General features: G+C 32.3%; 2 protein-coding genes across 3 annotated transcripts in view; both read right to left on the reverse strand.

Annotated features, from left to right (window-relative positions):
* The window catches only part of LOC143080324 (uncharacterized), a 213538-nt gene that overhangs the window by 60782 nt on the left and 135536 nt on the right, over positions 1 to 17220 (reverse strand). The gene's annotated exons all lie outside the window — the stretch shown is intronic.
* The window catches only part of LOC143078312 (heat shock 70 kDa protein 12A-like), a 67976-nt gene continuing 54344 nt past the window's right edge, over positions 3589 to 17220 (reverse strand). Inside the window, exons 11-12 of the mRNA XM_076253207.1 lie at positions 15941 to 16094; positions 3589 to 4779 (exon numbers count right to left, since the gene is read on the reverse strand). Of these exons, the coding sequence (XP_076109322.1) occupies positions 3713 to 4779; positions 15941 to 16094 (1221 nt within the window). The 3' untranslated portion in view covers positions 3589 to 3712. The remainder of the gene's footprint in view (positions 4780 to 15940; positions 16095 to 17220) is intronic.

Here is a 17220-nt window from a genome sequence, read left to right on the forward strand (position 1 = left end):
GAAACAGTTAAATTTTTAAATTTAAAACGCGAGGCTTGCCGGAGCGTTTTAAATATTTAAAATTTAACTGTCGAGAGTGGATAAATATCGTATTACACGAGATTTGGTGGTGGAATCTGTTTCTCTAATGTTTTCTAGCATGATGCAGGCAAACTTATTCCTTCTTTTCGAATGATCTGCAAACAGTTGTGTTCTTTCTATGTGACGTCATCAGGCATTGTCGCCTTTTTTCATGCCGCCACAATAGGAAATTCAGAGGAAAGCAAGAAAATTCGACGTCATAATCGGATATTAACCAATAAAGTACTGAGATCAAACGAATCATACGTTGATTAAATTTTTTATACAATGGGTGCAGAGAGGGATAAATTGACGAAGAATAAGAGAAATTTAGGTAAAAGGAAGTTATTCCAAATCTTATATTAACCTCGTGTAATTTCAGTCGCTGTGAAAACCCACTGAACACAGATCTGAAAAGTTACTGACAACAACAACAATATGTATCAAGGTAACAATACCAAAAATGTCAATGAACCTTGCTAATATCAAGAATTCATAAAGAATACAGACAAAACAGGACATTGTGCAAAGCCAAAATACAGGTAATGACAGATTTGAGGACCGTGAATGAGCATATGTGTAAAACAAAAATATTAAGTATGGTTTTAATTTACTTCTAATGATATCAATATTTATACCAATAAAAACAATATTCACAGATCTTATTACAGTGTAGTATTGATTTAACCGGATCGCCAAACTATAATACCGTGCTCAGTAAACAACATATCTGTAACATAAGAACTTGTTGTTACGTTTGAAATCAGATTTCTACAGATAGAGTGGAATTTGCAAGCAAAATTATTGTGTCTATAGAATTTAGTAAATGAATTGGGTAAATTGTGGTAATGAAATCCCCGACCAAATACTTTACCAGTAAAACATAGAATGATAACGCTCCTTAAAACCTAATACGACAATGCAGACACACGCAATGAAAACGACTCCCGATACATATAAAAAAGAAAGATGTGGTATGATTGCCAATGAGACAACTATCCACAAAAGACCAAAATGACACAGACATTAACAACTATAGGTCACCGTACGGCCTTCAACAATGAGCAAAGCCCATACGGCATAGTCAGCTATAAAAGGCCCCGATAAGATAGAATGAAATTCAAAACAGTGTGGCTGTGGCCATTGATTGACACATTAAATTCATCCATTGACTGGGACAATTTACGTGAACGTTTGTCTGTAACGACCACTGTTCACGACGTACCTACGATAGACATTTAAACTGTGGGGTCACCAAAGGTTTCTTAACGCCTTTAATTATAAAGTAATTCAAAAAATTAATCAGGAATAACCTTTATGTTTTGATTTATATAATTGATATAAATCAAAACATCGTGTTATTTCTGATTAGTTTTTCGAATTATTTTATTAAGGTGTTGAGAACCTTTGGTGACCCCATAGTTTAAGTGTCTTTAAAAAGTACATAGTGAGCAGAAGTTGTTACATACAAACGTTAACTAAATTTTCCCAGTCAATGGATGAATTTAATGTGTCAATCAATGGCAACATCCACACTGTTTTGGATTTCATTCTAATGTAAAACAATTCAAACGAGAAAAGTAACGGCCTTATTTATGTAAAAAAATGAACGAAAAACAAATATGTAACACATAAACAAACGACAACCAATGAATTACAGGCTCCTGACTTGGGACAGGCACATACATAAATAATGTGGCGGGGTTAAACATGTTAGCGGGATCCCAACCCTCCCCCTAACCTGGGATAGTGGTATAACAGTACAGCATACGAATATACACCGTAAGCTGGTGCCAAAAGAACATTATCGTCCATAACAGGAACATTAACACTTACTGTAGGGAAAAAAATCGTCTCTTTTGTCGTTCACTTTTGTGTATAATGGATACATCAATTTGTGATAGTAGTTAACCAAATCTTGAGTATATAAATGCAAAAATATTACTGCTTTATCTTTATAGTTTATATATCACTTAACATGAAAACTTCAAATGTTCTTAAGGATTTTTAATCCCTGTTATTCTAAATTGAAGCACTTATCATAGTGTGTATAGAAAATGTACTTCTTTAATCTGTTGTTTGATAAATTAACTATAACTGTGAAATTAAAAGAATATTTTCAAAACATATAAAACACCCACGGCAAGTTAAGTATCTATGGCTGTTGTTGGTTTATATACATCTTTTTATTTCAATACATATACCTTCCCCAGCACTTTCAATTCTGTATGGAAGTTCAGAAGTGATCCCAATTAATCGAATTTCTTGGATTTTTGTTACTACATCATTTTTTTGCGAGAATGTCCCATAAAATGATTGCGTTTGCGTTTATCTGTAAATTAAGCTTTGATAGCATAAAACAAAAAGTTTAAACTGATCAGTTACATATCTTTTACAATGTTTTTGAAGAAAAAAAAAGAATTAGATAGTAGCATACATACAAATAACTGTAAAAATAAGAAATTCACTTATTGAGATACGATATATATTCCATAATTATAAAAAGTTGGATCTTAATTTCTATAAAATGCAACCTTGCCCACATATTCGGTTATGGTAAGCTAGTGCACGAGAAAAGTATAAGGCTTAGTGCTATTTAACTTAGAAGAAAAATTCAATCGGTTTTTTTTTTATTAATTGGAATGAAATTTTGACTCTAGGAGGAAAATGCATTTTTGTTTGGGTAGAGAAAAACATTTTGCTATTGCATGACATACTTCATACCCTTAACAAGTTATTATAACACATCTTTGACTTGCACGAAGCATCAAATTTTCCGTTCAAATTTCGATCGGATGCAACAGTGCATACTCATGTATTGATCTCTCTCAGTCAAACGGATGACATATTTAGGTAATTCCTAGCCTAACATATCAATTGAACTTATCTTTAAACCCGTGGTGAAACTATTGGTCAGATATTTTTTTTTAAATCAACCCGATGTCACTCAATATATTTCTTATTTTAAGTGAGAAAGGAAATGGGGAATGTGTCAAAGCGACAACAACCCGACCATAGAGCAGACGAAGGCCACCAATGGGTCTTCAATGTAGCGAGAAATTCAGCACCCGAAGGCGTCCTTTAGATGGCCCCTTATATATATGTATACTAGTACAGTGATAATGGACGTCATACTAAACTCCAAATTATACACAAGAAACTAAAATTAAAAATCATACAAGACTAACAAAGGCCAGAGACTCCTGACTTGGGACAGGCGCAAAATTGCGGCGGGGGTTAAACATGTTTATGAGATCTCTACCCTCCTCCTATACCTCTAGCCAATGTAGAAAAGTGATCATAGATAAATGCATGTTTTCTTTTCCCTTCTGTATTTAAATCACAATACATTTTTTTTCAACTCGATCCGGCCGAAGAAGTTTAACTATCAAGCTCTTCCCGGTGTCGTCGTCTTAACAAGTGATTTTGTCAGTTTGATGGGAACCCCTAAGGTTCAGTTAATGAAAATGGGTAGGCAGTTCTATTATCTTTGACATATTTTATTTCAATAACAAATCATCACGCCATTGTAAAACTTTGAAAGCTTTGTATAATTTGACATGTAACAAAGGTGAGACATAACACTGCGTTAACAGTTTATTTATGTGCTCCCTTAGATGACAATTCAACAATGTATTATCTAATCTTGATATTATAATGATAACTTGTGTACATGTTTCGAAACACAACAAGGTTTCTTTGTTCTTTTATCAAATGCCGTAACGTTGAATTCGGGATTTCCAAATTCAAATTCAACACAAATAGTTCGTTTTTTATTGGTCATAGGCGCTGGAATATCAACTAAAACTTCGCAGAAAAGTTCACATTCTTTTTCGTCTACATACTTCACACCATCTGTCTGTGTTGTATAAACATCAACTTTTATTTTGGTTTGGTCTTTTGAAAGTATTTTGTATTCTTTAGTTATTTTGTCTCTGACTGCAACTGAGGCTCCTTTATTGACTAAAATCTCGAAACAGTCATTACACCGGTCAATTCCGTCAAATGTCTGGCGTTTCTTTGGATCATGAATTTTGTCGTTAAATGGAGGTTGTTTCAGCATTCCAAAAGTGTATGGCATAATTCGAGAAACTATAAAGTTACCTCTGTGACCACACAAAACTGCTCCCTTTGAAACAGCCATTTCAGCGTCTTCAGGTACTATCACTTTTTTACCAGGAAAAGCTTCTTCAAGCGTCTTTTTTAACATGGGAGATTTAGAAAGTCCTCCGACAACAATGAACGTTCGAATGTTTGGTTTTAATGTAGATAAAACCATTTGTATTTCGCTGATGATTTTATCAATTACGCAATTAAAAAAAGAGGATATAATAGTCATTGACAAGCCAATCTTAAGTTTGTTGACTTTTATATTTATTTCGGATTTAAATTTAGATTCTTCTATAGCTTCAGCAAAGGATTTGTTTAAATGACTTTCACAAAGCGAATTTAATACCAAAGGATATTTGAAGTATTCTTCTCGTCTATTACTAGTATAAAGTTTTGATTTAAAATTTTCTATTTCTCTAAGCATATCAAAATAGCTATCGGTATGTTTACTTTTCATCTCTTGCATTACTTCCTCCCCTACTATACTTTGAATTAGATCTAGAAACTTCTCGTCAATTTTTGTACTACCCCAGCAACAACCAGACGGTTTACAGAGTTCTTCAATTTTACGATCTTTAGATTTATGCGCTGTGATCTCTATGGTACCCCCTGTAAAATGTATATTGTACAATGAATTAAATTATTTCATGTAGAAAGAAATAATATGTGTTCAACATAGACATATTCTAATGTTTATTTTAACAACATTGCAATTGCAAACACAATGGTATAATATCAAACAAAGGATGTTACTTATACAGAATGGTCTACCATTCTCACAGGAGTATTAAAAAAAATGCCATTCAGAAAATGCTAGTAGTAATATCAGCTCGAATTCTCCCCAAATATATCTACGTTGTATTATACATGTATATATAATTTGAGTTTTAAAGTAAACACATGTATGCGAAAAATGACAATAAATCTACTCACTACAATAAAAAAAGGTGTATGTTAGTAATACAATTGTTGAGCTTTATCAGATTTGTAAGTGTATGCAAATACTCCTGTTTAAACAAGTAAACAAATGTTGGCCATAATGATAAGTCAATGGTAGGATAGCAAAAAAGCTAGGAAAGTCGTTTCTTTTAGTTTAAATGTTACAATAATTTTTTTTTTCTGTTGGTCATTAAGTTAAAATATATATATTTATAGATAATATTTATATAAGGAATGAATAAATAAGAGTTCACCAATAAAATACTCAGGAAATCTACACAATTCATAAATAAAAATACCACACTATTATACCAGAGAAAGTTTGTGTGACTTATAATATACCGTATGTCATTAAAGCTATTTAGTGATCAGTCACACATTCAGGACGACCCTCAAAATCTGCGATGTCACATAAGGTCCCATGTTTTAAAAATTTCTATAAGCAAGAAGCTGTTAATGCCTTATCCTCTCGTCACGACTAAAACATTTATGTTCCAGAATGCCGAGTCTCAAATATATTGATTTTTAAACAAAACTTATAAGATGTCTTATTAAAAACCTTTAAATAAGCAACAAAACTTCTAATTCCACATATATCTCCACATCATCTACGAAGGGCGGAAATTTTTAAAATTACAAATCCGTCATTCTCGTTTTTTTGTATCAACATAAAAAGGATGATGACATTTTCCACCCATTTACCGGAAATCTTCTCTTCATGGAATTCCTTATACAGAACTATTCATAGCCATGTATTAGATGTTCGAATTAACATTTTTCTGAAGTTGTTACAACCATTTTTTATACAGCTGTATATTGCTTTCTGATTCATTGTGATACGGTATATTCAAACACAGTGTCAGTCAGATGTAGATGCTTAAAAATCTCCAAAATATTCAATCACAATCTTTAGAAAAACGCAGTAATATTAAAGGCTTTATGTTTTTTAACGTTTTTAACAACTATTCTCGATGCTCAATAGATATTTCGACCACAGCGTTTTATTCATCATTATTTTTTCTACAAAATTGGTAAAAATATCATACACATTCCTTCTTTTAGGTCACAATAAATTTTACATTGTGTTTAAATAACCACATTAAATCCCACAACAAATACACTGAGATGCTCGACATTTTGATCGAAAACATATTTTCCGAGTTCAGTCGATTGATATTTTTGCAGACAGTCTGTATATCAATTGATACTAATTGTTAAGTGGCTTACTTGTTTTTTACTCATATGAAACAGATTTTACACTGAATATCCCTAAAGACAATGAATTTATTTTTCCAATTTTCAGCTTCACATTTCCCAGTAGTAATGTACCCTTTCCTTATTTCAGTGAATATGTTGCGCATTTTTAAACCATTACTTCATGAAAAGGGGTGTGATCCTTACACAAAAACTTTTCCAACAGAATTATAAGGAAGGACGAAACAAAATCGACAATAAATAGTTTAACTGTCGCTATCGCGAATTGGTTGACCGATACTATGTGTCGGTTTTGCAACTCAGCACTGAAATGCCCACGAAGTCTCGAAGATGACACAGACGACAAAGGATAGATTGAAAGTTTGTGGTTGCTACTACCAAAAATTACTTTACTGCATAACAATCTGAATAGATGCAGCAAGAATATTAAAACATACTGTGTTGTAAAGAAGACAAGAGGCTGTCACAACGACAGCAAACCGGATTTATTAATATTTATTTGTGTCCTGGCAATATCACAAGAACCATTACTGATGAATGGTGAAAGTGAAAATCGTCAATATCAAATTTGACCTCCATTTTGTCATCAGTATCAACATATTAAAATTTGGAAAGCTTAGATTGAATGGTTCATGAGTAAATGCAACAACGTGAATGGAAACGCCATTTTACAATCTTTCAAGAACCATAACGCCTGAACGGTAAAAGTCAAAATCGTCATTATTGAACTTGACCTCTATTTTGTCATCGTTAACAACATATAAAAATTTCAAAAGCTTTGGTTGAATGGTTCATGAGAAAATGCACGGACACGACTGGAAACACCATTTTTCAATCTTTCAAGAACCATAACGCCTGAACGGTAAAAGTCAAAATCGTTATTATTTAACTTGACCTCTATTTTGTCATCAGTAACAACATATGAAAATTTGGGAAGCTTTGGTAGAACAGTTCATGCGTAAATGCACGGACACAACTGGAAACTCCATTTTTCAATCTTTAAAGAAACATAACTCCTGAACCGTAAAAGTCAAAATCGTCATTATTGAACTTGACCTCCATTTTGTCATCATTAACAACATATTAAAATTTGGGAAGCTTTGGTAGAACAGTTCATGCGTAAATGCACGGCCACGACTGGAAACTCCATTTTACAATCTTTCAAGAACCATAACGCCTGAACGGTAAAAGTCAAAATCGTCATTATTGAACTTGACCTCTATTTTGTCATCAGTAACAACATATAAAAATTTCAAAAGCTTTGGTTGAATGGTTCATGAGAAAATGCACGAACACGACTGGAAACATCATTTTTCAATCTTTCAAGAACCATAACTCCTGAACGGTAAAAGTCAAAATCGTCATTATTTAACTTGACCTCTATTTTGTCATCAGTAACAACATATGAAAATTTGGGAAGCTTTGGTAGAACAGTTCATGCATAAATGCACGGACACAACTGGAAAGTCCATTTTTCAATCTTTCAAGAAACATAACTCCTGAACCGTAAAAGTCAAAATCGTCATTATTAAACTTGACCTCCATTTTGTCATCAGTAACAACATATTAAAATTTGGGAAGCCTTGGTAGAACAGTTCATGCGTAAATGCACGGACACGACTGGAAACTCCATTTTTCAATCTTTCAAGAACCATAACTCCTGAACGGTAAAAGTCAAAATCGTCATTATTGAACGGTTCATGAGTTAATGCACGGACAACGCCCGGCGTACATCCCCAAATCAATAACCGACATTTTTGTCACAAAAATCCGGTTAAAAAGTAAAGTATGTATAATGGTCATAGAAACCAGAACTCTAATGTGCAAAACCGAAAATCGAAGTTAATTGGATTAATAAAAAAATTGGATAAAGAAACAATGAATGTGACATATAATAATACCATTTAGATTTGGAGCGTAGCAATCGAAGACTGGCAGACGAAACAATGTCTAAAAGAGAACTATAGCATAAGCTATCCGATAACATTAACAACAGAACGGTTAGCGTTAGACGTGTGTTCGATATAGACTGCAAAGAAGGTTTTACCGTAGATGTTTCAGGTGCCCATTGCTCACAGTTTGCATTATATTTAATGGCGGAAGTATGTAAGTAAGCATTTGTAAAAAAAACTTACCAATATATACTTAAGGATGTACTTAGGTGAGGTTTTAGTATTTGTGTCAAATGTTCAGGCTCCTTGGTGTTTTTCCATACAATACAATATAAAGTATTTTACAGCATAACACTCATTCTTTTTTTCATACAAGACTTAATAGCTCATGAAAGGTCATTTACCAAAATTTTAGAAGATTCTTAATTTTCTTTCTTTTGTTTTGAGACCTAATAATACCAATGCAAATATAAGGTAAAAGTCCGAGTGAGCCTTTTCCCGCCATATTTTAAATCTCAAATATCTCGAAAAGGAGGTCCATGACCTATCAATATTTTTAGCTTATTTTTATCCTTAACTTATGCTCTACCAGCTTATAGTATCAATTTCGTCCCCGTGGTATCACCAGCCCAGTAGTCAACACTTCGGTGTTGACATGAATATCAATAATGTGGTCATTTTTATAAATTTCCTGTTTAAAAAACTTTGAATTTTTCGAAAAACTAAGTATTTTCTTATCCGAGGCATAGATTACCTGAGCCGTATTTGGCACAACTTTTTGGAATTTTCGATCCTCAATGCTCTTCAACGTTGTACTTGTTTGGCTTGATAAATATCTTGATATGAGCGTCACTGATGAGTGTTATGTAGACGAAAAGCGCGTCTGGCGTATTAAATTATAATCCTGGTACCTTTGATCATTTTTTTTTTTGTATGTATTTTCGTTGTAAGTTTTCTCCTGTGAAAAGTAAAATCACAAAAATACTGAAATCCGAGGAAAATTCAAAACGGAAAGTAAAAATACTAAAATCCGAGGAAAATTCAAAACGGAAAGTCCCTAATCAAATAGTATACCCAAACGCTCATACACATCAAAGGAATAGACAACAACTGCCATATTCAGGACTTGGTACAGGTATTTTCTTATGTAGAAAACACTCATAATTTCAATTTGTTTATGATAGTCACTTAATGGTAGAAGTAAAAGTACCGAATCGAAACAATTTAAAGTACCATGTTCATAATGTCTATTAACATATATTACATCTAAAATTACGCCGAAAAAAATATTGAACAAGTACGCATGGTTTAGCTCGATTCACTTAGATTACTTGTTAAAATCCGGCAACAGTATGGGTTATATGGGGAAAATGCAATAACATTTATTCATTTAGTTTAAACATATTTAATTATACACTGGGGTAAAGCTGATGACCGTAACTGCATTCACGGTCATCCCAAGATGTCGGATGAAAAATTAGGTCAGTTTCTGCATTGTCTGTTAAAGTGTTTCTATATCATTTTCTTTACAAATCATACATTGAAACGATGTAAATTTATAAAAGAATCACTCGGAAATCACTAATTACTTCCGAGAAATGTGCATGAAACGGGAAATTCGATTTGAAAAAATCGTTCAGATGACCGTAAATCATAATCAAAATATTTTCAAGATGACCGTAACATAAAACAAGGATAACCGTGATTGGTAAAAAGATGACCGTAACTTGTAAAGGATGACCGTAATTTGTAAAGACTGACTCTAATTTATATAGGATGACCATTAATTCTAAGAAATATTCGTATTGTATTCAAAGCTTTTTTGTTGAGTTTGTCGATATCAATAGGGGATCGGTTAGCGGATATAAATATGTTTCATAAATGTTTTTTTAAACTATAATATAATTGGCCGTATTTTGGATTTATGACAATGATAGTAAATTGCATATTTCTCGTAAATAATGAAATATTTATTGATAACGACGTTAAAATTTTAACACTAATTGACAGCGATACGACGAAAATTTGAAGAAACATGAATGTGTCCCTAGTACACAGATACCTCATCTACACTATCATTTTCTATGTTTATTGGACTGTGAAAATGGGATAAAACTGTAATTTGGCATTAGAATTAAAAAGATCATACCATAGGGAAAATGTGTAATAAGTTTCAATTTTATTTAACTTGAAGCTGGACAAACAGACAAACAAACAGACGAACAGACGAACGTACGCACAGACCAGAAAAACATAATGCCAATAAATGGAGCATTAAAAACATTAATAATACATACGAGTATTTGGTAATCGAGTCTGTGTATGGTTCCAGAGGGCAGATTAAAATCTTAATTTGTCTTGATATATGCAGGCGGAAACACTTTTAAAATAGAACAAAAGAATCGAAGCTCTTTGTTTATCGAGAAAGCGATAAATGTTTACTGTAATGTTTGATATAGTAACAAAATTTTAAAAAGTTAATAGAAACAAATAAAACGACAATTTTCTTCTCAATTACGAAGTGTTTTACTTTAAAAATACCATTTGCATAAGTTTTCAATGTATCTATTACATAATAATGCAAAACAATAAGATATCTAGTCGACGACAAGGGTATCTATAAGTTGGATGTAGAAAATGTATAATCTTCGATTTTTTTTTTACCACGGACGGAGAACATATCAATCTTTAGTTCAGAAATATTCGTGTCTGCCCTTCCATTATGTGAATCAAGAAAAAATTCCCCAAAATAGGTAACGATTGTATCGAAAAGAGAAAATCGAGTGTACCTTTTTATGTTGGGGCATGTTTGGGGTGTATATTTTGTCTTTAAAACGTACAAAGCAAGAGTATTAGATATAGCATCTGGCTTCAGATTCTATCATTTTTATATATCAAAGCTACAGGTTGACTTTATAACGTAAAAAAATGACAGTACGAAAAGATGAAATATATGGGTCAAGTGAAATACCTATCTAATGAATCACAAAAACAGAGTAGGTGTGTTCGAATTGCTATTTTTTTTCTAAAAGTACTTTACGACAGTCTTTTAATTTGGATGATGAAAATGGATATCTTCGAAAAAATATGATTTTCTTGTGTGTGATAACTAGGGTTTATAATCTTCAACCACTGAAAATGTTGAGTCTGCCCTTCCACGAAATATTTAATTAGAATTTTTTTAAATGCTTAAGAATTTTCGAAAATTCCACCTGACATCCAAACAGACAATATTTTCAAAGTTTAATCAATGCAGACAAGATCATTAACTGATGCTCATTAGCTAGTAGATACATTTATCTTTTAAAATATAACTGCCATATAACGATCGATCGTAATGGTGCTATGTGGATAAATTTATCAGTTTTCAAGAGCAAAATTGGCAGAGAGTCATCCCTACAGTGGCTTCCATTTCTACGACTGTAAGCATGAACTGGCGTAATAGGGAGATAATTTTGAAGAAGTAGAATTCTGACTATATGAATAACATTTCTGTATATATACAAATAACCAACAACGTTCCCCCTTGTGATACGCTATTCGTACAAGACTATTTTAACTTTGCTGGAGCTCACCTTCACTAGTTTAGTCGTATGATATTTTCAAAATATTTCTGTTATTTTATTTGCACGACAAAATGGAAGACGATATAATATCAATTGATGTACATGCATTGGCATTTTTAACAATGTGTATTTATTATATGTCATTAAAAGGAGTCCCAGAAATAAAAAAAAAATCTTTTGTCGAGCAGTTGCATGGAGGCTGTGCACCGCATTTTTTCATTATACTTGTAAAGTGTCATTTTATCGCGCTTTTGTAGCATGTTTTCCCTACCTGTTCATTTGCATGTCTTTTTGCAAATTCATTTAAAAAAAATTAAACCCTCTACTGTAAAAAAGATACATATGGTAATCTTCGCATTTGAAGCACGTCTTATTTTCTTCTACCTATAGGATAATACTCTCATATTAATATGTTAATACCAACACGATTAATCATTTGATACAAAAAGGTAGTTATATAAACACGGATATTTCTTAGAATTGAGGGTCATCCTTTAAAAGTTACGGTCATCATTTACAAATTACGGTCATCTTAAAAGCAATTACGGCCACCCTTGTTATGAATCGCTGATTCTGTTACGGTCATCTCGATTGTGATTTACGGTCATCTGAGCGATTTTTTCAAATCGAATTTCCCGTTTCATGCACATTTCTCGGAAGTAATTAGTGATTTCCGAGTGATTCTTTTATAAATTTACATCGTTTCAATGTATGATTTGTAAAGAAAATGATATAGAAACACTTTAACAGACAATACAGAAACTGACCTAATTTTTCATCCGACATCTTGGGATGACCGTGAATGCAGTAACGGTCATCAGCTTTACCCCAGTGATTATAGTGGATTGGGAAACAAGGTTTGCAACTTATATTCATCCCTTTCCACTTTGTGGGTGCGAGTGCGGCCTTGCAGCGGCATTAGCCTGCTCTTTTTCGCAATCTACAAGGGTGCCTTTAACGTGCAAGAGATATGGCTCCCTCTTAACAATGGTCAGCCATTTAACGTCCCCTTCCGACGGCCTATCATCGTTTTCTCAAGACCATACTCGCAAATGGTATCAAGGGAGCGCCGAAAATTCAGTCCCTGAAATTTTCATCCCAGACAGGAATTGAACCAGGAACCTTTGTGTTAGTAGTCCGATGCACTAACCACTTCACCACGGCGGCTTCATTAAGATTGAATGATTAAGATAAGAGTAGTAAGTTTATGCATTTTCATCATCTAACATAGCAATCCGAGTGAACACAAACGATATTTTGCTTGAACAAGAAACTTTATTTTATGAAAATTAGGTTGATTTAAAAAAAAATGTTATACAACTACTAGTTCATATTCTTGGTTTATTGACTGTTACAAAATACTAAATTAAAAGTATTTGATGGATTGAGTAACACTAAAGTTGATGGAGGTTCCATTTGTCTGTTTTGGCTTTATAAATATTTTGATATGAGCGTCACCGTTGTGTCTTATGTAGACGAAACGCGCGTCTGGCGTACTTAATTATAATCTTGATACCTTTGATAACTATTAACTTCTTAATTTATTAATTTTCCTCACCTAAGTACATCCTTAACGATAGAAATATTTATTGGTTTTTGTACAGACGAATGTGAAATTTTAAAGGTTTTTCAGCAGTTTAATATACTAGTTATTTGAACTCTTCCTTGGGTTAACATATCATTTATTGTAAAGTGTTTGATAAATTGTCCCTGTAACATTTTCAACTATACACTTATACAAATAATCATTGCTAAGATACAGCATGTATATTTAGACAAATATTTAGCCAATATTTTCTCGTTTTTATATCGATTAGACCGTTGGTTTTCCCGTTTGAATGGTTTTACACTAGTAATTTTAGGGGCCCTTTATAGCCAAGGCTCCATGTTGAAGGCCGTACCTTGACATATAATTGTTACTTGGATGGAGAGTTGTCTCATTAGCACTCATACCATATCTTCCTATATCTAAATAGCTATATACATAGTTTCATCTATATAACTTTTTATTTTGACACTTATATGCACAGTTATAATAGGCAATCAACGGACAGTATCCAACAAACAACTGTAGCTACCATCGCTAGCTATCTTCCTGTAGAAGCAAGCATATTTTCTATTTGAAAGTCCGCTTGGTATCTTTCGCCCCTCTTTTGTTTTTCTATGTTTATGGTTATCCTGTTGGTATCTGCACCGTAAAGTGGTTCAATTTTACATCTTGCGAAATAAACTCATTATAAAAAATGGGAGGTTTGGTTTAACCTAATCATATTTTGTGCCTGTAAATTGACTAGGTATCTTCATGATATGGGTTGCTCGTTGCTGAGTTTCTTTACTTGCATGTCTGTATTTTTGTTTTTTTTTAGAGGAGTCGATATTTGTGTTTGGTGTTCTCTTTTCTATTTCTAGAAGGTTAAATAATTAATGTTATTGTTTGGAAAAGAAATTCAATTCAAAGACGATCATCTTTGGATTTAGCTTAGAACCATCATTTTGTACGTTATATGTGCTACAACTCCACCATTACTCCTTCTTGATTATTCACAGCTTTTATATTCTTACACCTGATACCAATACTGTTTTGTTTTAGTCTTTTGGAGAATTCGCTATTGTGTGTATGCTTGATAAGTTCTTGTCAAGAGTACAAACTCATGTGTTTTTAAACATTTACAAAGTCACAGGATAACAAAGAAGCCCCAACAAAATGACAAAAGGATAAATAACATATGTTGTCATTTTGTAGAGCATTCATTTTAAATACTAGTAAGTGGTCCTTAAAATTAAATGTTTACATGTTATATTTTCTTTCAGCTGGATGTATGGCTATTTTTCTTTACTAAGTTTTAATCTTGTCAGATTAAAGATCTGTCCTCTCAAATTTGCCTTTTGTCTTAGTAAATAAAATATTTAGTTTCCTGACGATAACTGAATGCAGCAGGCAAGCAATGCCATTTTTAAAAACATTGTTTTATACAAAGACAGAATTTTTTGAAAGTAATATTGCAAACAAACAATAGTAAAACCGTTCGAATGTACTATATTGAAATTTCTAGTTTCAACGGAGACGACGTTCTATATCTATTTTATCTTTTTACCGCATGACAGATTGTAAGCTAAAAACAGTATTTTACAAATGACAATCATTACCTGTGCAACTTCGGCATCTGGTTTTCGTCCCACACGAAAAAGACCAAGAGGTTTACATTAATTTCATTATACAAAAAACGAACCTTACTAAATATGAAATTAATATCAACTGCTAAAAGTACATCTTTGAACAGACGAAACATAAAATTGGTTTACATTAATTTCATTATACAAAAAACGAACCTTACTAAATATGAAATTAATATCAACTGCTAAAAGTACATCTTTGAACAGACGAAACATAAAATTGGTTTACAGTCCAACACACTATTTTATTTTCCCCGCTTCACTTTAATTTAAATCTCGATCTGTTTATCCCTTGTTCAAATCGTTAGAGTAATGGTTTATGTGTTGCCTAGTGAAATTGTTTTAAAATATTGCTGACTGTAAACAATATTGACATATTCGTTGTGTATCGTTTTAATTCTAAACACATTGAAAGACTGCATTCCATTCCCTATCAATTTTTGAATCAACATTCTAACAAAATTTGCAAGCAGGTCCACCAAACTTTCGATACAATTGTATGACAGCTCTAAAGGTTTTTCATGGATTGTATACGCTTTTTGAAAATAACCCTAATTTTACACATCTGCTATCTGGCTGATAAATGGATTGTAAAAAGATTAATAATCCAACAAACAAAACTTTTGAACCATTACGAATCAGATTTGCAGTGAGAGAAATAAGTTTAAATAAGGCCGCTAGATTTCTCTATTGGATTGTTTTATATTTTTAATGTATCCATTTTATTGCCGACTATACGGTATGAGTTTTCTCACTGTTGAAGGCCATACGGTTGCCTATAACTACCTACATCCACTTTTTTTTAATTGTTTGGAAAGTTTTCTTTTTAGAAATTATACCTCATCTCTTTGGAAGATAACAAATTGATTCTGCGCTTATCTTAACAATTCATTTTTATCAACGAAAAAATGTTTTAGACATTTAACATATAAAATATATTCAATTTGTTTGGAACACTTTTCGTTTGTATATATAATCATTTACCTCCAATATCAATTACAAGATAATTACAGCTCGAAATTCCTTCGCCTGTTATGTGTGAAAAGATGTCAGAATCCGAGTCATTTACATACTGAAAATATACAGATACACTCTCTGGTTCTAGCGCTATCAGCAGTCTGTTCTCCTGTATTCCAGCCTGTAATTAGTTTTAATAGTAATGCATGAAATTAGTGATACATTTGAGTAAAAAACATAATAACTTAAAATTAATAACTGTATGTTCGCAACTTCGTTTGAAATTTGAACAACAACTATTGTATGTAATCAAAAAATGTTTTAGTCTAGATAAGCTTCTAATTTTTGTTGGCCAAAATATATACTTATCTTGAAAGTAATTTAAGTCATCAGTGTGTAGGTTTTTTTTAATTCAAGCTTAAGATAAAATTAAACAAATATTTGTCTTCTTTTGATTTCCGTTGCATTGCAGTAGTTATCATTACAGGTTCACGGACTGAAACCATTAAAAATTATAATATTTAAACGAATATTTATGTATCAACAACATATAGTTTTTATTTAAGAAAAAATCTATTTTTCAGAAATTGGTTTTATATATGTAGGACTCTAAAGTGCGATGGGGACGCTAAAGTACGATGGTCATGCTAAAGTGTGATGGTATACGCTAAAGTACGGTGCTTCTATACGTTAAAGTGCCATGGTCCGGGAAAATATAGATGCAAAATCGTAATATAATTATACCGTTAACAGTCGTTTATACAAACTAAACATTGAACACGACGGAAGATAACTTACAAATATTTATATATAGCACCTTTAAAACCAAATGTTAATGACTGAATTGATTTAAACCTGATTGTGCTTTGTCGGCTGAGGTAAAATGTGTTTGTTTTTTTCTGTAGCTGGAAGAACTTGTTTCCTGCAGTCAACCATTATACTACTAGTATATAGATACCAAATAGTATTCACATAGATATCATGTATCCTGCTTTTGTTTGAAGCGAACAGATACATTTGAATCATTGTTTATGTAGCAATGTACTTTGCAGTTCCCGTTAAAATATTGTCGATTTTATTGGAAAGTAACGTCGGTAAAATAAAAGTACTTGTTTTCATGCGTAAAAATTATAATTTGATTTAGACGGCTAAAACATTAGTTTGTATATTGAAGGTAATTATAACATGTTTATCTGGTCACTATGAAAAAGAAGAAAAGTCAGTGAACATCGCCCATCTCTCTCGTTTAGATTAAAGCTTAAAAAAAATGTTACATATTTTGACAATATTCTAACTTTGTATTTGTA

Source organism: Mytilus galloprovincialis, chromosome 6 (assembly GCF_965363235.1).
Source record: "Mytilus galloprovincialis chromosome 6, xbMytGall1.hap1.1, whole genome shotgun sequence".
Taxonomy (NCBI): domain Eukaryota; kingdom Metazoa; phylum Mollusca; class Bivalvia; order Mytilida; family Mytilidae; genus Mytilus; species Mytilus galloprovincialis.